The sequence below is a fragment of the Hemiscyllium ocellatum genome, chromosome 7 (genome assembly GCF_020745735.1).
Source record: "Hemiscyllium ocellatum isolate sHemOce1 chromosome 7, sHemOce1.pat.X.cur, whole genome shotgun sequence".
In the NCBI taxonomy this organism is placed as follows: Eukaryota; Metazoa; Chordata; class Chondrichthyes; order Orectolobiformes; family Hemiscylliidae; genus Hemiscyllium; species Hemiscyllium ocellatum.
This window is the reverse complement of record NC_083407.1, coordinates 1,300,790-1,326,175: the sequence shown is the minus strand read 5'-3', so window position 1 is coordinate 1,326,175 and position 25,386 is coordinate 1,300,790. Positions and strand designations below refer to the sequence as shown.

At 50.1% G+C, this 25,386-nt stretch overlaps 1 protein-coding gene across 1 annotated transcript in view; it reads right to left on the bottom strand.

Annotated features, from left to right (window-relative positions):
- glb1l (galactosidase, beta 1-like) overlaps positions 1-11,470 on the bottom strand; it is a 105,254-nt gene extending 93,784 nt beyond the window's left edge. The window contains exons 1-2 of the mRNA XM_060828182.1: positions 11,414-11,470; positions 9,933-10,102 (exon numbers count right to left, since the gene is read on the bottom strand). Of these exons, the coding sequence (XP_060684165.1) occupies positions 9,933-10,102; positions 11,414-11,461 (218 nt within the window). The 5' untranslated portion in view covers positions 11,462-11,470. The remainder of the gene's footprint in view (positions 1-9,932; positions 10,103-11,413) is intronic.
- Between the last annotated feature and the right edge of the window lie 13,916 nt (positions 11,471-25,386).

The following is a 25,386-nucleotide window of genomic DNA, read 5'->3' as shown; positions in this document are numbered from 1 at the left end:
TGTTTGATGTCTTGCCGCGTGTTGAACTCATTAATCCGGGAGCGTGGGGGATGAAGGTGAGGCCTCTGCTGAGGACTGATCTTTCATCCTCAGAGAGGGGGAGGTCTGAAGGGATGGTGAAAATATGGAAGGGCTGGGAGCTAGGACCTGGTGTGGGGCTGGAGCTGGGAGTGGGGGCAGGGTTAGGCATGGGGGCGGAGTTAGGCATGTGGGTGGAGTTGAGCATGGGGCGGGGGTTGAGCGTGGGAGCGGGGATCGGCGCTGGGGCAGAGATCGGCATGGGGCGTGGTCGTTGTGTGGTGATCCTCCCCTATCAGCGTTCCGGAAAGACCACTCCCTCTGCAACTCCCTCGTCAGGTCCACACCCCCCAAAAACCCAATCTCCACTCCCGGCACCTTCCTCCTCATTTCCCTCCAAGGCCCCAAGGGATCCTTCCACATCCGTCACAAATTCACCTGTACCTCCACACACCATTTACCGCATCCGCTGCACCCGATGTGGCCTCCTCTACATTGGGGAGAATGTTTCAGAGAACACCTCTGGGACACCCGCACCAACCAACCCAACTGCCCCATGGCTGAACACTAACTCCCCCTCCCACTCCACTAAGGACATGTAGGTCCTTGGCCTCCTCCATCGCCAAACCATGGCAACATGACACCTGGAGGAACAGCGCCTCATCTTCCGCCTGGGATGGTGATTGTACTGAATTCCTCTACCCAGATTCTTTAGTATTAATGAGATGTTTGAATTTCTTCCATTGTAAAGATTGATGCAAAATATCTGTTTAACTCCTCTGCCATCCCCTTGTTCTCCATGACCATCTCCCCAGATTCATTTACTAAGGAGTCTATGTTCACTTTGCCCTCTCTCTTCCTACTTATATATTTAAACAAGCTCTTCTTGTCAGTTTTATATTCTTTGCCAGGTTGATTGTCAGTTTATTTTAGCTTTATTGTCTTTTTAGTCTTCCTTTGATGGATTCTGAATTAATATAAAGAATAACAAATACCCAGAGTGAGTCACAAACAGCAATCTGATCGAGGAGCTTTTTTTTGGTGGGGGGGGGGGCAGAGAGGTGGTATGAACAGAATGAGCCTCAAACACAAGCCTAACTGAGGTGTTCAGGGTGATTTAGAAATAGAATAGCAGGTATCTGGGACTAAGTTACAGACCAGGATCTAATCAATGGGTTTAGAGGTTCATACATACAATAACAGATGCCCTGAAATGAGTTACAGAGGGTTTGAGAAATAGTGATGAAAATGATGAAACAAAAACTAGGAACAATCAAGTGAGAAAGTATTCAAGAGGAGCAGAGAGAATTGCAAAGTGGAAAGGTATCTGGCACAGATCCACTGAAATCAGAGGTAGGGACACTGCCACTGTGCTGCCAGGGTCAGGGACAGGGTTCTTATGGAGAAGGGAGAACAGCCAGAAGTTGTGGTACACATTGGTATCAATGATATAATTAAGAAAAGGGATGAAGACCTGAAAAGTGAATACAGGGAGTTAGTTTGGAAGTTAAAAGGCAGTACGAGCAGGGGCTAGTGAGGCTGGGAACAGGGAGCGAGTGCAGCTGAACAAATGGCTGCTGGGCTGGTATAGGAGGGAGAGCTTCAGATATGTGGATCATTGGGATACCTTTTGGGGAAGATGGTATCTGTACAAGAAGGATGGATTGCACCTGAACTGGAGGGGGTACCAATATCCTGGGAGGGAAGTTTGCTAGAATTGTTCAGGAGGATTTAAACTAGATTGGTGGGGGAGGCTGAGAACCGGAGCTATGGATCAAATGATGGAGTATGTAGTGAACAGCCAGATACAGTGTGCAGACAGTCTGTGAGGAGGGATAGACAGTTGATAGGACAAAAATGCAGTGATGAGTTGAAGTGTCTATTTTAATAAATCAAGTATCAGGAATAAGATTGATGAACTCATTGGACGGATCGGTACTTGGAGCAATGATGCTGTGGCCATTGCTTTGATATCACAGGGGCAGGAATGGTTGTTGGATGTTCCAGGGCTTAGATGTTTTAAAAGGAATAGCAGGGGAGGTAAAAGAGGTGAGGGAGTGGCATTGCTAGTCAGGGATAGTATCACAGCTGCAGAAAGGAAGGCCGTCGAGGAGGGTTTGTCTACAGAGTCAGTATGGGTGGAAGTCAGAAACAAGAAAGGACTGTAGAGCAGTGGATGTGGTGTAAATGGATTTTAGTAAGATGTTTGATAAGGTTCTCCATGGCAGGCTCATTCAGAAAGTAAACAGGCATAACATACAAGGAAATCTGGCTGTCTGGATACAGAATTAGTTGGCCTATAGAAGACAGAGGGTGGAGGTAGTTGGAACTATTCAGCCTGGAGCTCAGTGACCAGTGATGTTCTGCAGGAATCTGTTCTGGGGCCTCTGCTCTTTGTGATTTTTATAAATTTCTTGAATGAGGAAGTGGAAGGGTGGATTAGTAAGTTTGTTGATGACACAAAGGTTGGAGGAGTTGTGGATAGTGTGGAAGGCTGTTGTAGGTTGCAACGGAACAATGACAGGATGCTGATAAGTGGCAGATAGAGTTCAACCTGGACACATGTGAAGTGATTCATTTTGGAAGGTCAAATTTGAATGCAGAATACAGAGTTAAAGACAGGATTCTTGGCAGTATAGAAGAATAGAGGTATTTTGGGGTCCATGTACACAGGTCCCTCAAAGTTGCCACACAAGTTGATAGGGTTGTTAAGAAGGCACACAGTGTTGACTTTCATTAGCAGGGGAATTGAGTTTAATAGCCATGAGGTTATGCTGCAGTTCTATAGAGCCTCAGTTAGACCACACTTGGAATACTGTGTTCAGTTCTGGTCGCCTCATTATAGGAAAGATGAGGAGATTTACCAGGCCACTGCCTAGTCTGGAGGTCATGTCTAAAGAAGAAAGGTTGAGGAGGCTAAGACTTTTCTCATTGGAGCGAAGAAGGAGGAGAGGTGACTTGATAGAGGTGTATATGGGCGAGAATGAATAGTGTAGGTTAGATGGGCTTCAGATTGATGTCACAGGTTGGCCCAACATAGAGAGCCAAAGGGCCTGTACTGCTCTGTAATGTTCTATGTTCTATTACGTAAGTGGGCAAGGGTGTGGTAAATGGAGTGTGAGAGAATGTGAAATTGTCCATTCTGGCAGGAAGAATAAGAAAGCATATGATCTAAATGGTGAGAGATTGCAGAGCTCTGAAATACAGAAGGATCTGAGTGCCCTCATGCATGAATCACAAAAGGTTAGTCTGCAGTTTAAGAATCAGAGATTACCCATTTAAAACAGAGATGAGATGAAAACATTTTCTTTCAGAGGACTGTGAACTTTTTGACTTCTCCTCTTGAAAGCGTGGTGGATGTAGGAGTCCTTGAATATTTTTAAAGCAGAGACGGATGAAATGATTCTTGTTAATCATGGTGTGAAAGTTTATCAGAGGTAGGAGTAATGTGGATATGAGATTATAGAACATAGAACATAGAACATAGAAGGATACAGCGCAGTACAGGCCCTTCGGCCCTCGATGTTGCGCCGACCGAATCCTACCTAACCTATACTAGCCCAATAACTTCCAAATGCCTATCCAATGCCCGCTTAAATGACCATAAAGAAGGAGAGTTCACCACTGATACGGGCAGGGCATTCCATGAACTCACAACCCGCTGTGTGAAGAATCTACCCCTAACATCTGTCCTATACCTACCACCCCTTAATTTAAAGCTATGTCCCCTAGTAACACCTGACTCCATTAGCGGTAAAAGGTTCTTAGTATCTACCCTATCTAAACCCCTAATCATCTTATACACTTCTATCAGATCTCCCCTAAACCTTCTCTTCTCCAATGAGAACAGCCCCAAGTGCCTCAGCCTTTCCTCATACGATCTTCCCACCATTCCAGGCAACATCCTGGTAAACCTCCTCTGCACTCGTTCTAAAGCTTCCACATCCTTCCTATAGTATGGCGACCAAAACTGCACACAATACTCCAGATGAGGCCGCACCAGAGTCTTATACAACTGCAACATGACCTCAGGACTCCGGAACTCAATTCCTCTGCCAATAAAGCCCAGTACACCATATGCCTTCCTCACAGCACTATTTACCTGGGTGGCAACTTTCAGAGATCTGTGTACATGGACACCAAGATCCCTCTGCTCATCCACACTACCAAGTAGCCTACCATTAGCCCAGTAATCCATCATCTTGTTATTCCTACCAAAGTGAACGACTTCGCACTTAGCTACATTGAATTCCATTTGCCACATTTCCGCCCAGCTCTGCAACTTATCTATATCCCGCTGTAACCTACCACTTCCTTCCTCACTATCCACAACTCCACCGACTTTTGTGTCATCCGCAAACTTGCTTACCCAGCTTTCAAGTCCTTCCTCTAGATCATTTATAAAGATAACAAAAAGCAATGGTCCCAAAACAGATCCTTGTGGTACACCGCTAGTAACTGCGCTCCAAGATGAACATAATCCATCAACTACTACCCTCTGTCTCCTTCCAGCCAGCCAATTCCTAATCCAAACCTCTAATGTATCCTCAATGCCATACCTCCGAAGTTTTAGCATTAGCCTACCATGGGGAACCTTATCGAACGCCTTACTAAAATCCATATACACAACATCTACTGCTTTACCCTCATCCACTTCCTTGGTCACCTTCTCAAAGAACTCAATAAGGTTTGTGAGGCACGACCTGCCCTTCACAAAACCATGCTGGCTATCCCTGATCACGTTATTCCTACCCAGATGTTCATAAATCTTATCCCTTACCATTCTCTCTAAGACTTTGCCCACCACTGAAGTCAGACTCACTGGCCTATAGTTGCTAGGGCTATCCCTACTCCCTTTCTTGAACAATGGGACCACATTCGCTATCCTCCAGTCCTCTGGTACTATTCCTGTTGACAACGACGACATAAAAATCCAGGCCAATGGCTCTGCTATCTCCTCCCTAGCTTCCCATAGGATCCTGGGGTAAATGCCATCAGGCCCAGGAGACTTATCTATATTCATCCTTTCCAATATTCCCAAAACCTCTTCCCTGCATATTTCCAGGGCATCCATTCTAATTATTTGTGATTCCATATTCACATCAGCAACAGTGTCCTGTTCCTGAGTGAATACTGAGGAAAAGTACTGATTTAATGTCTCTCCAATCTCCTCCGCCTCCACACACAACTTCCCACTACTATCCTTGACTGGACCGATACCTACCCTAGTCATCCTTTTATTCTTGACATACCTATAGAAAGCCTTTGGGTTTTCCCTAATCCTACCAGCTAAAGACTTTTCATGTCCCCTTCTCGCTTCTCTTAGCTCCCTCTTTAGCTCCTTCCTGGCTACCTTATAACACTCAATCGCCCCTACTGAACCTTCACGCCTCATCTTTACATATGCCGCCTTCTTCCCTTTCACAAGGGACTCCAATTCCTTACTAAACCACGGCTGCCTCACAAGGCCCTTTACACCATGCCTGACTGGTACATACCTATCGAGGACACGCAGTAGCTGCTCCTTGAACACTCCCCACATCTCATTAGTGTTCTTCCCTTGAAGCCTGTTTTTCCAATCCACACATCCTAAGTCATGCCTCACTGCATCATAATTTCCCTGCCCCCAGCTATAGCTCTTGCCCTGCGGCACACGATTATCCCTCTCCATCACTAAAGTAAAAGTCACCGAGTTGTGGTCACTGTCCCCGAAGTGCTCACCTACCTCCAAGTCTAACACCTGGCCTGGTTCATTACCTAGAACCAAATCCAATATAGCCTCCCCTCTTGTTGGCCTGTCGACATATTGTGTCAGGAAACCCTCCTGCACACATTGGACAAACACCGACCCATCTAATGAACTCGAGCTATAGCTCTCCCAGTCAATATCTGGGAAGTTAAAGTCCCCCATAACAACCACCCTGCTACCTTCACTCTTTTCCTGAATCATCCTCGCAATATTATCCTCTACTTCTCTAGGACTATTAGGAGGCCTGTAGAAAACACCTAACAGGGTGACCTCACCTTTCCTATTTCTAACCTCAGCCCAAACTACCTCAGATGGCAAGTCCTCTTCCATCGTCCATTCCACTGCTGTGATACTGTCTTTGACAAGTAATGCCACGCCTCCCCCTTTTTTACCCCCATGTCTGATCCTACTAAAACATTTGAACCCTGGAACGTGCAACAGCCATTCTTGTCCCTGTTCTACCCACGTCTCTGTAATGGCCACAACATCGAAGTCCCAGGTACCAACCCACGCTGCAAGTTCACCTACCTTATTCCTTATACTTCTGGCATTGAAGTATACACACTTCAATCCACCTTTCTGGTTACAGGCACCCTCCTTAGAGATCGCTGCATTATTCCTAACCTCCCTACACTCAAGGTCCTGTACCCTAAAGCTACAGTCCTGGTTCCCATGCCCCCGCGGAGTTAGTTTAAACCCTCCCAAAGAGCACTAGCAAACCTCCCCCCAAGGATACTGGTGCCCCTCAGGTTCAAGTGTAGACCATCCTTTTTATAGAGGTCCCACCTTCCCCAGAAAGGACCCCAGTTATCCAGAAACCGGAATCCCTCCCTCCTGCACCATCCCTGTAGCCACGCATTTAACTGCTCTCTCTCCCTGTTCCTCGACTCTCTATCACGTGGCACGGGTAACAAACCAGAGACTACAACTCTGTTTGTTCTAACTCTGAGCTTCCAACCTAGCTCCCTGAAAGCCTGCCTTACATCCTCACCCTTCTTCCTACCTATATCGTTGGTGCCAACGTGGACCACGATCTGGGGCTGCTCCCCCTCCCCCTTAAGGACCCGGAAAACACGATCAGCGACATCACGTACCCTTGCACCTGGGAGGCAACATACCAAACGTGAGTCCCTGTCGCCCCCACAAAACCGTCTGTCTGTACCCCTCACTATCGAGTCCCCAAGAACAATTGCTCTACCTTTCTCCACCCTACCCTTCTGAGCAACGGGGCCAGGCTCCGTGCCAGAGGCCTGAACCTCGTTGCTTACCCCTGGTAAGTCATCCCCCCCACAAGTATCCAAAACGGTATACTTGTTCTTGAGGGGAATGACCGCAGGGGGTCCCTGCACTGTCTTCCTCCTCCCACTCCCCCTCACTGTCACCCATCTATCTTGAACTTTCGGAGTAACTACTTGCCTAAAGCTCCGATCTATGACCTCCTCTGCCTCCCGAATGATCCGCAGTTCATCCAACTCCAGCTCCAGTTCCCTAACACGGGTTTGGAGGAGCTGGAGATGGGTGCACTTCTTGCAAGTGTACTCAGCAGGGACGCTAATGGCTTCCCTCACCTCATACATGTTGCAAGAGGAACATTGCCCTCTCTGCACTGCCATCCCTCTAAAAGTAAGCTTTCCTTAAAAAAAACAACAAAAACCAACTAAATCTAAAGAAACAAACAAGGAAAATGCAGCACTTACCCGCTAGTCACAATTGGTCTTATTATTAGGTTAGAGGAGGTGGAAGGGTGGGAGGCACTACTCGTGTAGTGCCTCGCGTGACTCGCCTACGCGTTTAAATATGGGGAGAGAGAAAAAAAAACCTTACCCAGGTAACCTAGCGCGCCTTCCGGGTCTGCTACCGCTTTTTTAAAGGAAAACTTTAAATTAATTACATTCAGATCAGTCAGGATCTTATTGAATGATGGAGAATGAGGCTGAATATTTTTGCCTGCTCCTGGTTCTTTTGACTGCATCTACATTTGTTAATAAATAGAGTCACAGAGATGTACAGCATGGAAACAGACCCTTCGGTCCAACCCGTCCATGCCGACCAGATATCCCAACCCAATCTAGTCCCACCTGCCAGCACCCAGCCCATATCCCTCCAAACCCTTCCTATTCATATACCCATTCAAATGCCTCTTAAACGCTGCAATTGTACAAGCCTCCACCACTTCCTCTGGCAGCTCATTCCATACACGTACTACCCTCTGCGTGAAAACGTTGCCCATTAGGTCTCTTTTATATCTTTCCCCTCTCACCTTAAACCTATGCCCTCTAGTTCTGGACTCCACGACCCCAGGGAAAAGACTTTGTCCATTTACCCTATCCATGCCCCTCACAATTTTGTAAACCTCTATAAGGTCACCCCTCAGCCTCCGACATTCCAGGGAAAACAGCCCCAGCCTGTTCAGCCTCTCCCTGTAGCTCAGATCCTCCAACCCTGGCAACATCCTTCTAAATCTTTTCTGAACCCTTTCAAGTTTCACAACATTTTTCCAATAGGAAGGAGAGCAGAATTGCATGCAATATTTCAATAGTGGCCTAACCAAATGTCCTGTACAGCTGCAACATGACCTCCCAACTCCTGTACTCAATACTCTGACCAATAAAGGAAAGCATACCAAACGTCTTCTTCACTATGCTATCTACCTGCGACTCCACTTTCAAAGAGCTATGAACCTGCACTCCAAGGTCTCTTTGTTCAGCAACACTCCCTAGGACCTTACCATTAAGTGTATAAGTCCTGCTAAGATTTGCTTTCCCAAAATGCAGAACCTCGCATTTATCTGAATTAAACTCCATCTGCCACTTCTCAGCCCATTGGCCCATCTGGTCCAGATCCTGTTGTAATCTGAGGTAACCCTCTTCGCTGTCCACTACACCTCCAATTTTGGTGTCATCTGCAAACTTACTAACTGTACCTCTTATGCTCGCATCCAAATCATTTATGTAAATGACAAAAAGTAGAGGACCCAGCACCGATCCTTGTGGCACTCCACTGGTCACAGGCCTCCAGTCTGAAAAACAACCCTCCGCCACCACCCTCAGTCTACTACCTTTGAGCCAGTCTATATCCAAATGGCTAGTTCTCCCTGTATTCCATTAGATCGAACCTTGCTAACCATTCTCCCATGGGGAACCTGGTCGAACACCTTACTGAAGTCCATATAGATCACATCTACTGCTCTGCCCTCGTCAATCTTCTGTGTCACTTCAAGAAACTCAATCAAGTTTGTGAGACATGATTTCCCACACACAAAGCTATGGTGACTATCCCGAATCAGTCCTTGCCTTTCCAAATACATGTACATCCTGTCCCTCAGGATTCCCTCCAATAACTTGCCCACCACTGAGGTCAGGCTCCCGGGCTATAGTTCCCTGGCTTGTCCTTACCACCCTTCTTAATCAGTGGCACCACGATTGTCAACCTCTAGTCTTCCTGCACCTTACCTCTGACTATCGATGATACAAATATCTCAGTAAAAGGCCTAGCAATCACTTCTCTAGATTCCCACAGAATTCTCGGTTACACCTGATCAGGTCCTGGGGATTTATCCACCTTGAACCGTTTCAAGACATCCAGATTCAAATAACCAGATTTATTTGTTTAATAATGCTGTTTGAGGTAAAATGATTGGTCCAAAGTACTGGGGAGATCTGCCCTACTCTTGAGTAGACTATACATTTTGGCGGGAAGAATAAGAAAGCGTATGATCACATTGGTGAGAGAATGCAGAACTCTGAGATACAGAAGGATCTGAGTGCCCTTGCGCATAAATCACAAAAGGTTATTCTGCAGTTTCCTCAAGTTGATTTTCCTGCTCCTCGGATGCTGACTGACCCGCTGTGCTTTTCCAGCACCATCACTGCACCCCCCAGGTACCTCCATCGCCCCTCCCCCTAGTCCCTCCTCCCTACCTTTTATCTCAGCCTGCTTGGCTCTCTCTCTTATTCCTGATGAAGGGCTTATGCTCGAAACGTCGAATTCTCTATTCCTGAGATGCTGCCTAACCTGCTGTGCTTTGACCAGCAACACATTTGCAGCACCATTCTGAACTAGACTCTAATGTGCAGTACCCACCTCTGCCTATCCCTCATCTAGAAGAGTAGCACACCCTTCTTTCCTGATTGCTACAATAACCTTTGGGTTGTGCCATACTTACACCTGGATTGTGTTAAGCCCAGCCATGTACATTTTCTGTAGCCTGTCCTTCCAATAGATATGTGGAACTCGGAAATAGTGTATACTCCCAGAGATGTACCGGAAACAGGAATCATCTTTACTGAAGCAATTATTTTCATAATCAATCGTGAAAGTGCCTGACTTAGAAATCTGTAAAACAAAGAGTTTTGAAGCTAAAAATACTCCAAGTCATGAACATTAAAAAAAAGAGTAAAGCTCCCTCTACACTGTCCCCCATCAAACACTCCCAGGACAGGGACAGCACAGGGTTAGATAAGCTCCCTCTACACTGTCCCCATCAAACACTCCCTGGGCAGGGACAGCACGGGGTTAGATACAGAGTAAAGCTCCCTCTACACTGTCCCCATCAAACATTCCCAGGACAGGGATAGCCCAGGGTTAGATACAGAGTAAAGCTCCCTCTATACTGAGGGACACTGTTGGTGAAGCCGTTGCCCGGGGTGTGTATGTATGTGGGGGTGTGTGTGTGGGCGTGTGTGGGGGTGTGGTGGGGGGGGTGGGGTGTGTGTGTGTGGTGGGTGTGTGTGTGTGTGTGTGGTGGGGGGGTGGGGGTGGGGTGTGTGTGTGTGTGTGGTGGGGGGGTTGGGGTGGGGTGTGTGTGTGTGTGTGTGTGGGTGGTGGGGGGTGGGGGGGTGTGGTGGGGGGGGTTGGGGTGGGTGTGTGTGTGTGTGTGGTGGGGGGTGGGGGGGTGTGGGGGGGGTGGGGGGTGTGTGTGTGGTGGGGTGTGTGTGTGTGTGTGTGGTGGGGGGTGGTGGGGGGGGGTGGGGTGGGTGTGTGTGTGTGGTGGGGGGGGGGGGTGTGTGTGTGTGGGGGGGGTGGGGGGTGTGTGTGTGTGGTGGGGGGGGTTGGGTTGGGGTGGGGTGTGTGTGTGTGTGGTGGGTGTGGGTTGGGTTGGGGTGGGGTGGGTGTGTGTGGTGGGGGGGGTGGGGTGGGGTGTGTGTGTGTGTGGTGGGTGGGGGGGGTTGGTTGGGGTGGGGTGGGTGGTGTGTGTGGTGGGGGGGTTGGGGTGGGGTGTGTGTGTGTGTGGTGGGTGGGGGGGTTGGGTTGGGGTGGGGTGGTGTGGGTGTGTGGTGGGTGTGTGTGGTGGGGGGGTTGGGGGGGGGTGTGTGTGTGTGTGTGTGTGGTGGGTGGGTTGGGTGTGGGTGTGGTGTGTGTGTGTGTGGGTGTGGTGTGTGTGTGTGTGGGGGGGGGGGTGTGTGGGGGGGGGTGTGTGGGGTGGGGGGGGGGGGGGGGGGTGTGGTGGGGTGGGGTGGGGTGTGGTGGGTGTGTGTGTGTGTGTGTGTGTGTGTGGTGGTGTGGGGGGGGGGTGGGGTGTGTGTGGTGAGGGGGTTGGGTTGGGTTGGGGTGGGGTGTGTGTGTGTGTGGTGGGGGGGGGTTGGGGTGGGGGGTGTGTTATGGGGTTGGAGGGGGGTTTAGGGATTGGGAGGTATATTCACTCACCGCCAGCCCCGGGGCCAGGAGCAGGAGCAGCCAGAGAGCGGTCGCCATCCTGGGGCCTGGGGGCGGAGCGGGGGCGGGGCCTGGGCCGGGGGCCGTTGGCGGTTGTTGACGTAAACAGGCGGCGGTTCAAAAATGGAACGGACTCCCAGCCCCTCCCCCACCCGGACCCGCCCCGCCCACAGACACACACCACCCTCACCCCCCATTCCCTCACCCCCCCACCCCCACACCCACACCCCCCCCGTCCCCTCACCCTCACACCACCCCCCCGTCCCCTCACCCACCCACACACCCTCACCCCCCCATCCCCATCCCCACACCCCCCCATACCCATACCCTCACCCCCCCCCCATCCCCACACCATCACCCCCCCCAACCTCACACCCTCACCCCCCCACCCCCACACCCCCCCGTCCCCTCACCCTCACACCCCCCCGTCCCCACACCCACACCCTCACCCCCACACCCTCACCCCCCCATCCCCACACCCCCGACCCACACCCTCAACCCCCCGTCCCCACACCCCCACCACCCCATCCCCACCCCCCATCCCCACACCCCGGACCCACACCCTCATCCCCCCATCCCCACACCCCCGACCCTCACCCCCCCATCCCCCCCCCCCCCCGACCCACACCCCCACCCCCCCCATCCCCACACCCCCACACCCCCGACCCACACCCTCACCCCCCCATCCCCACACCCCCGACCCACACCCTCAACCCCCATCCCCACACCCCCGTCCCCTCACCCTCATCCCCCCGTCCCCACCCCCCCATCCCCACACCCCCGTCCCCTCACCCTCATCCCCCCGTCCCCCCATCCCTACACCCCGACCCACACCCTCAACCCCCGTCCCCACCCTCACCCCCCCAACCACACACCCCTGACCCACACCCTCACGCCCCGTCCCCACACCCTCACCCCCCCCCCATCCCCACACCCCGGACCCACACCCTCACCCCCCCCGTCCTCACTCCCCCATCCCCACACCCTCATCCCCACACCCCTGACCCACACCCTCACCCCCCCCGTCCCCACCCTCACCCCCCCCAACCACACACCCCTGACCCACACCCTCACCCCCCCCATCCCCACACCCTCATCCCCACACCCCCGACCCACACCCTCACCCCCCTCATCCCCACACCCTCACCCCCCCATCCCCACACCCCCGACCCACACCCTCACCCCCCCATCCCCACACCCTCATCCCCACACCCCCCAACCCACACCCTCACCCCCCGGTCCCCACACCCTCACCCCCCCATCCCCACACCCTCGACCCACACCCTCACCCCCCCATCCCCACACCCCCGACCCACACCCTCACCCCCCCATCCCCACACCCTCACCCCCCCATCCCCACACCCCCCAACCCACACCCTCACCCCCCGGTCCCCACACCATCACCCCCCATCCCCACACCCCCGTCCCCTCACCCTCACCCCCTGTCCCCACACCCTCGCCCTCACCCTCACCCCCCGTTCCCACACCCCCCTGTTCTCCACACCCTCACCCCCCCACTCCCCCGACCCACACCTTCACCCCCGTCCCCGTTTCCTCACCCTCACCCCCCGTCCCACACCCTCACCCCCCTCCCCACCCCCATCCCCTCACCCTCACCCCCCATCCCCACACCCTCACCCCTGTCCCCACACCCCCGTCCCCGTTTCCTCACCCTCATCCCCCTGTCCCCACACCCCCCCGTCCCACACCCTCACCCCCGTCCCCACCCCCATCCCCTCACCCTCACCCCCATCCCCTCACCCTCACCCCCTGTCCCCACACCCCCCCGTCCTCTCACCCTCTCCCGTCCCCACACCCTCAAGCCCCCGTCCCCACACCCTCACCCCCCCATCCCCACATCACGTCCCCTCACCCCGTCCCCTCACCCCACCATCCCCACACCCTTACCCCCCGACCCCCCCTCCCGTCCCCACACCCTCAGCCCCCCTGCTCCCACCCCCTCACCTAACCACCCCCGCCGTCCCCACCCAGCCATCCCCATACCCTCACCCCCGTCCCCACACCCTCACCCCGCGTCCCCACCCTACCGTCCCTACCCCCCGTCCCCACACCCTCACCCCGCGTCCCTATACCCTCACCACCTCCATACCCACACCCTCTCCCCCCCCCGTCTCCATATCCACACCTTCTCCCCCACACCCTCTCTCCCGACATCCCAGTCCCCACACCCCCACCGTCCCCACACCCTCACCACCCCCATACCCACACACTCTCCCCACTCCCCTGTCTCCACACTCCCACCACCCCCATTCCCACACCCTCACCACTCCCGTTCCCACATCCCCATCCCCCCTGTCCTCACCCTGTACCCACACCCACACCCTCTCCCGACCCCCCTGTCTACACATCCACACCCTCCCATCCCCACATCCCAGCCCCCCATCCCCCCGTCCCCACAACCTCACCGTCCCATTCCCACATCCACACCCTCTCTCCCCACATCCCTGTACCCACACCCTACCATCTGTCCCCCCATCCTCACACCCCCGTCCTCCCACCCACACACCCCTGTCCTCACACCCCCTGTCCCCACACCCCCTGTCCCCACTCCCTACCACCTGTCCTCACACTCCTGTCCCCTCCCCCAGTCCTCATTCCCTCACACCCCCTGCCCCCATCCGCTATCCCCTGTCCTCACATAACCCTCATCACCACCCTCTCTGACGCCCACTCCCTGTCCCCACACTCACCTACATCACCCCACCCTCACACTGCACAGGGGCCACTTCTAGTAAACATTTCACATCCCCCAAACACCAACTTTACACCCTCAACCCCACCTGGTCCCCACCCCTCACCGTTACATCCCCCTCACCCTCTCTGTATTCCCTTCTCCCTCCGTCTCACTATTTCTACACCCTTTCCCCGTCCCTCACTCTCTTGTCCTATCTCATCTCTCCCTCCTCCTCTCCCCATCCCTCTCATCCTGTCCCCACCCCTCCTCCTCAGCCCCCATTCCCCCTTTTCCCCCTCCTCTCCCCTTCCTCTTCCATCCCTCCTCTTTCCCCCCTCCTCGTCCCCTCCTTCTCCTCCCCACCTTCCTGTCCGCATCTCTCCTCTTCCCCACCTCCCTGTCCCCTGTTTCTGAGGCTGTCACTGTGATTCCTGGACAGAGTTCCATCCCTGGTGCAAGGCTCCACAATGTCACAGAGCAGCTGCAGGATGCCCTGGGGGAAGGGGAACAGTGAGAGGTTGGGTTCCCCATTTTAATCTGCGACTGAATTTAAGAGAGGGATGAAAAAATGTGGGAAATGAGGCAATCAAATGACAAGCAGGGGCCTCAAAGGGAGTCCCTCCATGATTGGTCTGAGCGTCATGTGGCTGTGAGTATTCTCCATCTAACCTTGTACTGTCCCTGTCCTGGGAGTGTTTGATGGGGGACAATGTAGAGGGAGCTTTTGCAAGGTTTGTGAAGGTTTGTAGCTCAGGTTGAGGTTTAGGGTGTAGGTTTGCTCGCTGAGCTGTAGGTTTGATATCCAGACGTTTCATTACCTGGCTAGGTAACATCATCAGTGGTGACCTCCAAGTGAAGCGAAGCTGTTGTCTCCTGCTTTCTATTTATATCTGTCTCCTGGATGGGGTTCCTGCGGTTTGTGGTGATGTCATTTTCGGTTCATTTTCTGAGGGGTTGATAGATGGTATCTAGATCTATGTATTTGTTTATGGCGTTGTGGTTGGAGTGCCAGGCCTCTAGGAATTCTCTGGCATGTCTTTGCTTAGCCTGTCCCGGGATAGATGTGTTGTCCCATTCGAAATGGTGGCTTTTTTCATCCGTGTGTAAGGCTACGAGGGAGAGAGGGTCGTGTCTTTTTGTGGCTAGCTGGTGTTCATGTATCCTGGTGGCTAACTTTCTTCCTGTTTGTCCTACGTAGTGTTTGTGGCAGTCCTTGCATGGAATTTTGTAGATGATGTTGGTTTTGTCCATGAGTTGTACAGGGTCTTTTAAGTTTGTTAGTTTTTGTTTGAGAGTGTTGGTGAGTTTGTGTGCTACTAGGATTCCGAGGGGTCTTAGTAGTCTGGCTGTCATTTCTGAAACTTCTTTGATGTATGGTAAGGTGGTTAGGGTTTCTGGCTGTGGTTGGTCTGCTTGTCGTGGTTTGTTCCTGAGGAATCTGCAGACTGTATTTTTTGAGTATCCGTTCTTCTTGAATATGTTGTTTGGTGGTTCTCCTCTGTTTTCCGAAGTTCATCTGTGCTGCAGTGTGAGGTGGCTCGTTGGAATAGTGTTCTAATACAGCTTCATTTGTGTGTGTTGGGACGGTTGCTGGTGTAGTTAAGTATTTGGTCAGTGTTTGTCAATTTTCTGTATATGCAGGTTTGTAGTTCTCCGTTGTCCTTTCTTTCAACTGTGACATCCAGGAATGCGAGTTTGTTGTCGGTTTCTTCCTCCTTGGCGAACTTTATGCCTGTGAGGGTTTTGTTGATGATGTTAAATGTCTCTTCTATCTTATTTCATTTTGTGATGACAAGGGTGTCATCTATGTAGCGGATCCAGTTAACTAACAAACTTAAAAGACTCAGTACAACCCATGGACAAAACCAACGTCATCTACAACATTCCTTGCAAGGACTGCCACAAACACTACGTAGGACAAACAGGAAGAAAGTTAGCCACCAGGATACATGAACACCAGCTAGCCACAAAAAGACACGACCTTCCCTCCCTCGTAGCCCTACACATGGATGAAAAAAACCACCATTTTGACTGGGACAACACATCTATCCTGGGACAGGCTAAGCAAAGACATGCCAGAGAATTCCTAGAGGCCTGGCACTCCAACCACAACGCCATAAACAAATACATAGATCTAGATACCATCAATCAACCCCTCAGAAAACAAACAGGAAATGACATCACCATCAACCCCAGGAACCCCATCCAGGAGACAGATATAAATAGAAAGCAGGAGACAACAGCTTGGCTTCACTTGGAGGTCCCCACTGATGATGTTACCTAGCCAGGTAATGAAACGTCTGGATATCAAACCTACAGCTCAGCGAGCAAACCTACACCCTAGAGGGAGCTTTACTCTGTATCTAACCCCATGCTGTCCCAATCCTGGGAGTGTTTGATGGGGGACAGTGTAGAGGAAGCCTTACTCTGTATCTAACCCCATGCTGTCCCAGTCCTGGGAGTGTTTGATGGGGACAGTGTAGAGGGATCTTTACTCTGTATCTAACCCTGTGCTGCCCCTGTCCTGGGAGTGTTTGATGGGTACAGCTTTAGATTATATTAGATTACTTACAGTGTGGAAACAAGCCCTTCGGCCCAACAAGTCCACACCGACCCGCCGAAGCGCAACCCACCCATACCCGTACATTTACCCCTTACCTAACACTACGGGCAATTTAGCATGGCCAATTCACCTGACCTTTGGACTGTGGGAGGAAACCGGAGCACCCGGAGGAAACCCACGCAGACACGGGGAGAACGTGCAAACTCCACACAGTCAGTCGCCTGAGTCAGGAATTGAACCCGGGTCTCAGGCGCTGTGAGGCAGCAGTGCTAACCACTGTGCCACCGTGCCGCCCACCAATGTATCTAACCCTGTGCTGTCCCTGTCATTGGAGTTTTTGATGGGGGACAGTGTAGAGGAAGCTTTACTCTGTATCTAACCCTATGCTGTTCCTGTCCAGGGAGTGTTCCTTGTTAGAACAAAGAACACATCAAAGGAACAGGCCCTTTGACCCTCCAGGCCTGCACTGACACCTTTTGCCCCGCCATACAAAAACAGTCTTCACCACAGGATCCATATCCCTCTATTCCGTTGCTTTCTATGTGTTTGTCCAGGTGTTTCTTGAATGCTGCTATTGTGTCTGCTTCCACCACCTCCTCTGGCAGCGCGTTCCAGGCATTCACCACCCTTTGTGTGAAAAACCTGGGGACAGGGTGGGGGTTTGCAGGTGTGAAAGTGGGGTTGGGGGTGTGTGAGATGTTTTAAACTTCTTCCCTCACACCTTGAATCTGTGTCCCTAGTAATTGACCTCTCCACCCTGGAAAAAAGCTCATACTTTTCCCTTTATCCATGCCCCGACCCCACCCACATATAAACTTCTAAGGTCACCCCTTCAACCTCCTGTATTCCGGTGAAAACAAACCCAGTCTATCCAACCTTTCTCCATGGCTAGAATCCCCTAGACCAGGCAACATCCTGGTAAACCTTTTCTGTACCCTCTCCAAAGCATCTACATCCTTCTGGTAGTGTGGTGACCAGAACTGTATGCAATATTCCCAGTGTGGAGGAGAAAGTGAGGACTGCAGATGCATCACATTCCTGATGAAGGGCTTATATCGAAACATTGACTTTCCTACCCTTTGGAGGCTGCCTGACCCAGTGTGCTTTTCCAAGGCTACACTTTTCAATTCAATATTCCAAGTGGGGACTAAGTGAAGATCTGTATAACTGCAGGATAACTTGTCTCTCCTTATACTCAATGCTCCTTCTGATGAAGGCAAGCATGTCATACGCCTTTTGTTATTATCTTATGTAGCTGCACTGCAGCCTTCAGAAATGAGGTAATGAGATGCCAGAGACAATTTGTTCCTGTTAGGATGAAGGGCAAGGCTGGTAGGTGTAGGGAATACTGGATAACTAGAGAAATTGAGATCTTGGTCAAGAATAAGAAAGAAGCATGTGTCAGATATAGACAACAGGGGTCGAGTCAATCCTCAGAAGAGTATAAAGGCATTAGGAGTATACTTAAGAGGGAAATCAAGATGGCAAAAAGAGGCCATGAGATAGCTTTGCTTCATAGTGTTAAGAAGAATTGAATGGGATTCTACAAATACATTAAGGATTAAAGAGTAATTAGGGAGACAGTAAGGCTCCTTAAACATAGACACACAGTAAATTGGTGCAGGAGTAGGCCATTCAGCCCTTCCAGCCTGCACCATTCAATATGATCACAGCTGATGATGCAATCTCAGTATCCCATTCCCACCCTGTCCCCATACCCTTTGATCCCATTAGCCGCAAGGACCACATCCAGTTTTCTTCAGAATTTAGCTAACGAACTGGCCCCAACAGGTTCCTGTGGGAGAGAATTCCACAGGTTCACAACTCTCTGACTGAAGAAATGCTACCTCATCTCAGTCCTGAATGGCTCAACCCTTCTTCTTAAACTGTGACCCCTTGTCTGGACTTCCCCAACATTGGGAACATTCTTCCTATATCTAGCCTGTCCAGTCCCATCAGGATTTTATATGTCTCTATGAGATCCCCTCTCGTTCTTTTAAATTCCAGCAAATACAAGTCCATTCGACCTCATATGTCAGTCCAGCCATTCTCGGAATCAGTCTGATAAACCTTTGCTGGACTCCCTCAATAACAAAAATGTCCTTCCTCAGATTGGGAGACCAAAACTGCACACAATACTCAAGGTTTGGCCTCACCAAGGCTATGTATAACTGCAGCAAGGTTAAAAATTATAACACCAGATTATAGACCAACAGGTTTATTTGGAAATACTAGTTTTTAGAGCACTGCTCCTTCGTCAAGTAGCTAGTTGATGAAGGAGCAGCACTGTGAAAGCTAGTACTTCCAAATAAACTGTAGGACTATAACCTGGTGTTGTGTGATTTTTAACTTTGTCCAACACCAGTTTCTCAACATCATAGCTGCAGCAAGACAGCCTTGCTCAAATCCTCTTGCTATGAAGGCCAGCGTGCCATGAGCTTTCCTCCCTTCCTGCTGCACCTGCATGCCAGCCTTCAGCGACCACTCCACCATGACACCCAGGCCTTTCTTTTTATTCATTCATGGGATGAGGACATCACAGGCTCAGCAGCATTAATTACCCAGAGGGCAGTTAGGAATCAACCACATTGCTGTGGGTCTGGAGTCATATGTAGGCCAGACCAGGTAAGGATGTCCTTCCCTAAAGGATCTTAGTGAACCCAGATGGGTTTTTCTAACAATTGACAATGGATTCATGATCATCATTAGGCTCTTAATTCCAGAGTTTTTTATTGAATCCATATTCCACCATTCGCCGAGGCAGAATTTGAACCTTGGTCCTCAGCTCATTATCTGGGTGTCTGCTTTAACAGTCCAGCAATAATACCATGAGGCCATTGCCTCCCCTATTGTTGCACCTCACCTTTTCCTAAGCTGCCATCATTCAGATAATAATTTGCCTTCCTGTTTTTGTGACCAAAGTGGAGAACCTCACATTTATCCACATTATATTGCAACTATTTGCCCACTCAGCCAGCCAGCCCAAGTCACGCTGCAGCCTCTTAGCAACATCCTCACAGCACATACTGCCACCCAGCTTAGTGTCATCTGCAGTTTGGACATATTGCATTCAATTCCTTCATCCAAATCGTTAATGTATATTGTGAACTGGGATTCCAGCGCTGAACCCTGCGGTATCCCATTGCCAGCCACTCTGAAAAGAACCTGTTTATTCTAATTCTCTGCTTCCTGCCTGCCAACCAGTTCTCTATCCATGTCAATGCATTACCTCTGATGCCATGAGCTTTAATTTTCCTTACTAATTTCTTGTGTGGAACCTTGTCAAAAGTTTTTGGAAGTCCAGATACTCAAGATCTACTGATTCACCCTTGTCCATTCTACTGGTCACATCCTCAAAAACTTTCAGAAGGTTTGTCAAACATGATTTCCCTTTATAGAATCCATGCTGACTAGTACCGATTCTGTCACTGCTTTCCAAATACTCAGTTCCCACTACTCATGTCAGGCTAACCACTCTATAATTTTGGGCAGCACGGTGGCTCACAGCGCCAGGGACCCAGGTTCATAGAACGTAGAAATAGAACATAGAACAATACAGCACAGAACAGGCCCTTCGGCCCAAGATGTTGTGTCGAGTATTTGTCCTAGATTAAGCACCTATCCATGTATCTATCCAATTGTTGCTTAAAGGTCACCAATGACTCTGACTCTGCCACTCCCACAGGCAGCGCATTCCATGCCCCCACCACTCTCTGGGTAAAGAACCTACCCTGACATTTCCCCCCCCCATACCTTCCACCCTTCACCTTAAATTTATGTCCCCATGTAACACTCTGTTGTACCTGGGGAAAAAGTCTCTGACTGTCTACTCTATCTATTCCCTTGATCATCTTATAAACCTCTATCAAGTCACCCCTCATCCTTCGCCGTTCCAATGAGAAAAGGCCTAGCACTCTCTCAACCTATCCTCGTACGACCTATTCTCCATTCCAGGCAACATCCTGGTAAATATCCTCTGCACCCTCTCCAAAGCTTCCACATCTTTCCTAAAATGAGGTGACCAGAACTGCACACAGTACTCCAAATGTGGCCTTACCAAGGTCCTATACAGCTGCAACATCACCTCACGACTCTTGAATTCAATTCTAGCCTCAGGTGACTGTGTGGATTCTAGCCTCATGTGACTGTCTGTGTGGAATTTGCACATTCTCTCTGTGTCTGCCTGGGTTTCTTCTGGGTTTCCTCTGGGTGCTCCGGTTTCCTCTCACAGTCCAAAGATGTGCAGGTCAGGTGAATTGGCCATGCTAAATTGCCCATAGTGCTAGGTGACTTAGTCAGGATGTAGGGGAATGGGTCTGGGTGGGGTTACTCTTCGGAGGGTCGGTGTGGACTTGTTGGGCCGAAGGATCTGTTTCCATACTGTAGGTAATCTAATCAAATTCATATTTCCTGTCCCTCTCCCTTTTTAAAGAGTGGGGTTACATTTGCTACTCTCTAGTCCACTGGAACGCTTCTAGAATCTAACAGACAACAAAGAAAATTACAGCGCAGGAACAGGCCCTTCAGCTCTCCAAGCCCGCACCGATCCAGATCCTCTATCTAAACCCTTCACCTATTTTCTAAGGATCTGTATCTCTCTACTCTCTGTCCATTCATGTACCTGTCTAGATATACCTTAAATGACGCTATCATGCCAGCCTCTACCACCTCCACTAGCAATGCATTCCAGGTACCCACTACCCTCTGCGTAAAGTACTTTCCATGCATATCTCCCCTAAACCTTTCCTCTCTCACATTGAATTCGTGACTCCTAGTAATTGAGACCCTGACTCTGGGAAAAAGCTTCTTGCTATTCACCCTGTCTGTACCTCTCATGATTTTGTAGACCTCAATCAGGACCCCTCTCAACCTCTGTCTGAGGTGGGGAGGGTCGGTGGGAATTGTGGTCCTTGAAGAAGGAGGCCACCTGGAATGTTCCATGGTGGAATTAGTCCTCCTGGGAGCAGATGCAATTGAGGCGAAGGAATTGGGAATAACAGATAATATTTTCACAAGTTGGGGATCGTGGTGGGAGGAGGTGTCGTCCAGGTAGCTGTGGGAGTCGGTGGGTTTGAACTTGAAGTTCATGTTGAGTTAGTCACCGGAGCACAAGGTGGTGCCGGTACAGTCAGTGGTGTCACAGAGGGAAAGGTGGTAAATGGTGCCAGTGTAGCTGCGGAAGATGGACTGTTCCACGTATCCAACGAAGAGGCAGGCATTGTTGGGGCCCATGCGGGTGCCCATGGCTACTCCTTTGGTCTGGAGAAAGTGGACAAAGGATTCAAAGCAGACATTGTTGAGGACCAGTTCAGCCAATTGAATGAGTGTGTCAGTGGAAGGGAAATGACAACAGAAATGTGGATGCTGTTTAAGGAGCACTTCTTGCGAGTGTTAGATAACTTTGTCCCACTGAGACAGGCAAGGAATGGTAAGGTGAAGGAGCCTTGGATGACCAGAGAAGAGGACCTTCTCGTCAAGAGGAAAAAGGAAGCTTACTTAAGGTTGAGGAAGCAAGGATCTGGCACAGCTTTACAGGATTACAGGTAGCTAGGAAAGAACTCAAAAAAGGACTGAGGGGTGCTAGGAGAGAGCACAAAAATGCCTTAGCAGGACGGATTAGGGAAAACCAAAGGCATTCTACATGTCTGTAATAAATAAATGAATGACCAGAGGCAGGGTAGGATCAATCAGGAACAGTGGAGGGAACTTGTGCCTGGAACCTGAAGAGGTTGGGAAGGCCATAAATGAGTTTTTTGCTTCCGTATTCACGGGAGAGAGGGACCTTGTTGATAGTGAGAAAGCCGTGGACCAGGTTAATTGGCTTTAACAGATTGATACTCAGAAAGTGGGTGTGCTGGAAATTCTGGGAAGCATCAAGATAAGTTGCCAGGGACAGACTAGATATATCCAAGGTTACTATGGGAAATGAGGAATGAGATTGTTGCGCCTCTGGCAATGATCTTTACATCCTCACTCTCCACGGGAGTAGTACCGATTGATTGGAGGGAGGTGAATGTTGTTCCTCTGTTCAAGAAAGGGAATAGGGAAATCCCTGGGAATTACAGAGCAGCCAGTCTTATTAAGCAAGGTACTGGAATGGATTCTGAGAGATAGGGTTTATGACTATTTGGAAAAACATAGTTTGATTAAAGTTAGTCAGCATGGCTTGGTGAGGGGCAGATCATGCTTCACAAACCTTATTGACTTCCTTGAGGATGTGACGAGACAAGTTGACTATGGTCAAGCAGTGGATGTGGTGTATATGGATTTCAGTAAGGCATTTGATAAGGTTCCCCATGGTGGGCTCATTCAGAAAGTTAGGAGATATGGGATACAGGGAATTTTGGCTGTCTAGGTACATAATTGACTGGCCAAAAGAATACAGTGACTTTAGATTAGATTCCCTATAGTATGGAAACAGGCCCTTCAGCCCAACAAGTCCATACCGACCATCCAAAGAGTAACCCACCCAGACCGTTCCCCTACCCTATATTTACCCCTGACTAACTGACCTAACACAATGGGCGATTTAGCATGGCCAGTTCACCTGGCCAGCACATCTTTGGACAGTGGGAGGAAACTGAAGCACCCAGAGGAAACCCACGCAGACACTGGGAGAATGTGGAAACTCCACACAAATATTCACCCAATGCGGGAATTGAACCCAGGTCACTGGTGCTATGAGGCAGCAGTGCTAACCACTGAGCCACTGGGCCGCCCAAAATGAGTGGTAATGGATGGAAAGTAGGCAAAAGTGAGGACTGCAGATGCTGGAAACCAGAGTTTAGATTAGAGTGGTGCTGGAAAAGCACAGCAGGTCAGGCAGCATCTGAGGAGCAGGAAAATCGACGTTTCGGGCAAAAGCCCTTCATCAGGCTTTTGCCCGAAACATCGATTTTTCTACTCCTCGGATGTTTCCTGACCTGCTGTGCTTTTCCAGGACCACTCTAATCTAAACCTATGGATGGAAAGTATTCCGCCTGGAGGTCAGTGGCCAGTGATGTCCCACAGGGATCTGTTCTTGGGTCTCTGCTCTTTGTAGTTTTTATAAATGACCTGGATAAAGAAGTGGACGGGTGGGTTAGTGAATTTGCTGATGACACAAATATTGGTAGTGATATAGATGGTGTCGAGAGCTGTTGCAGGCTACAACAAGACATTGACAGGATGTAGAGCTGGGCTGAGAAGTGGCAGATGGAGTTCAGCCTGAGTAAATGTGAAGTGATTCATTTTGGAAAGGTCGAATTTGAATGCTCATGGCAGTGTGGAGGACCAGCGGAATCTTTGGATAAGAAAGCATATGGTGTTTTGGCTTTCATTAATGGGGATTGAGTTTAAGATCCACGAGGTTTTGCTGCAGCTCTATGAAACCCTGGTTAGACCACACTTGGAATATTGTGTCCAATTCTGGTTGCCTCATTATAGGAAGGATGTCGATGCTTTAGAAAGGGTGCAGAGGAGATTTACCAAGATGCTGCCTGGATTAAAGGGCTTATCTTATGAAGAGAGGTTGAGTGAGCTCGGGCTTTTCACACTGGGAGAGAGGGAGGAAGAGAGGTGACTTGATAGATGTGTACAAGGTAATGAGAGGCAGAGATAGAGTGGAAATCCAGAGACTTTTCCCCAGGGTATAAATGGCTGTCATGAGGGGTCATAATTTTAAGGTGATTGGAGGAAGGTTTAGGGGAGATGTCAGAGGTAGGTTCTTTACACAGAGAGTGGGGGGTGTGTGGAATGCACTGCCAGCAGTGGTGGTAGAGTCAGAGACATTAGGGACATTTAAATGACTGCTGGACAAGCCCATGGACGGCAGTAAATTGGGGGGTGTGTAGGTTAGGTTGATCTTAGATTAAGATAAATGTTTGGCACAACATCGTGGGCTGAAGGGCCTGTACAGTGATGTACTGTTCTGTGTTCTATATTGAGAGAAGCTTTTGCAGTCAGTGTTTATGTTTTCCACAAGCTTACTTCCATATTCTTTTTTCCCCTCCAAATTAAACCCTCTGTACCCCTGGGCTAAATTTTAAATTTCTACCAGTCGTTGGTTTTGCTGTCTTTTCTGGCCCAATTTATGTAAAGTCATAGAGGTGTGTAGCACAGAAACAGCCCCTTTGGTCCAACTCGTCCATGCCGACCAGATATCCTAAACTAATCTAGTCCTATTTGCCAGCCCACATCCCTCCTATTCATACCTCCATCCAGATGCCATTTAAATGCTGTAATTGTACCAGCCTCCACCACTTCCTCTGGTGGCTCATTCCATGAATGCACTGCCCTCTGTGTGAAAAGGTTTCTCCTCTTTGGCTTTAACATTAGCCCTGATTTCCCTGATTAGCCACGGGTGAGCCACTTTCCCTGTGTTACTCTTACAGCACACAGCGATGGACAATTGTTGAAGTTCATCCCGGTGTTCTTTAAATGTCTACCGTTGCCAATCCTCTGTCAACCCCTTCGGTATCCTTGGCCAGTTTCTCCTCACCAATGCATGCCTCATACTATCAAAGCTAGCTTTCTTTAAGTTCAGGACCCTAGTTTCCAATTCAATTGGGTCACTCTCCATCTTAATGAAGAATTCTACCATATTAGGGTCACTCTTCCCCAAAGGATCTCCTGCCACAATGTTGATAATTAATCCTGTCTCAATACACAATACCTGGTCTAGGTTTTATTAGTCCAATCAACATATAGCTTGAAGTCACCCATAAT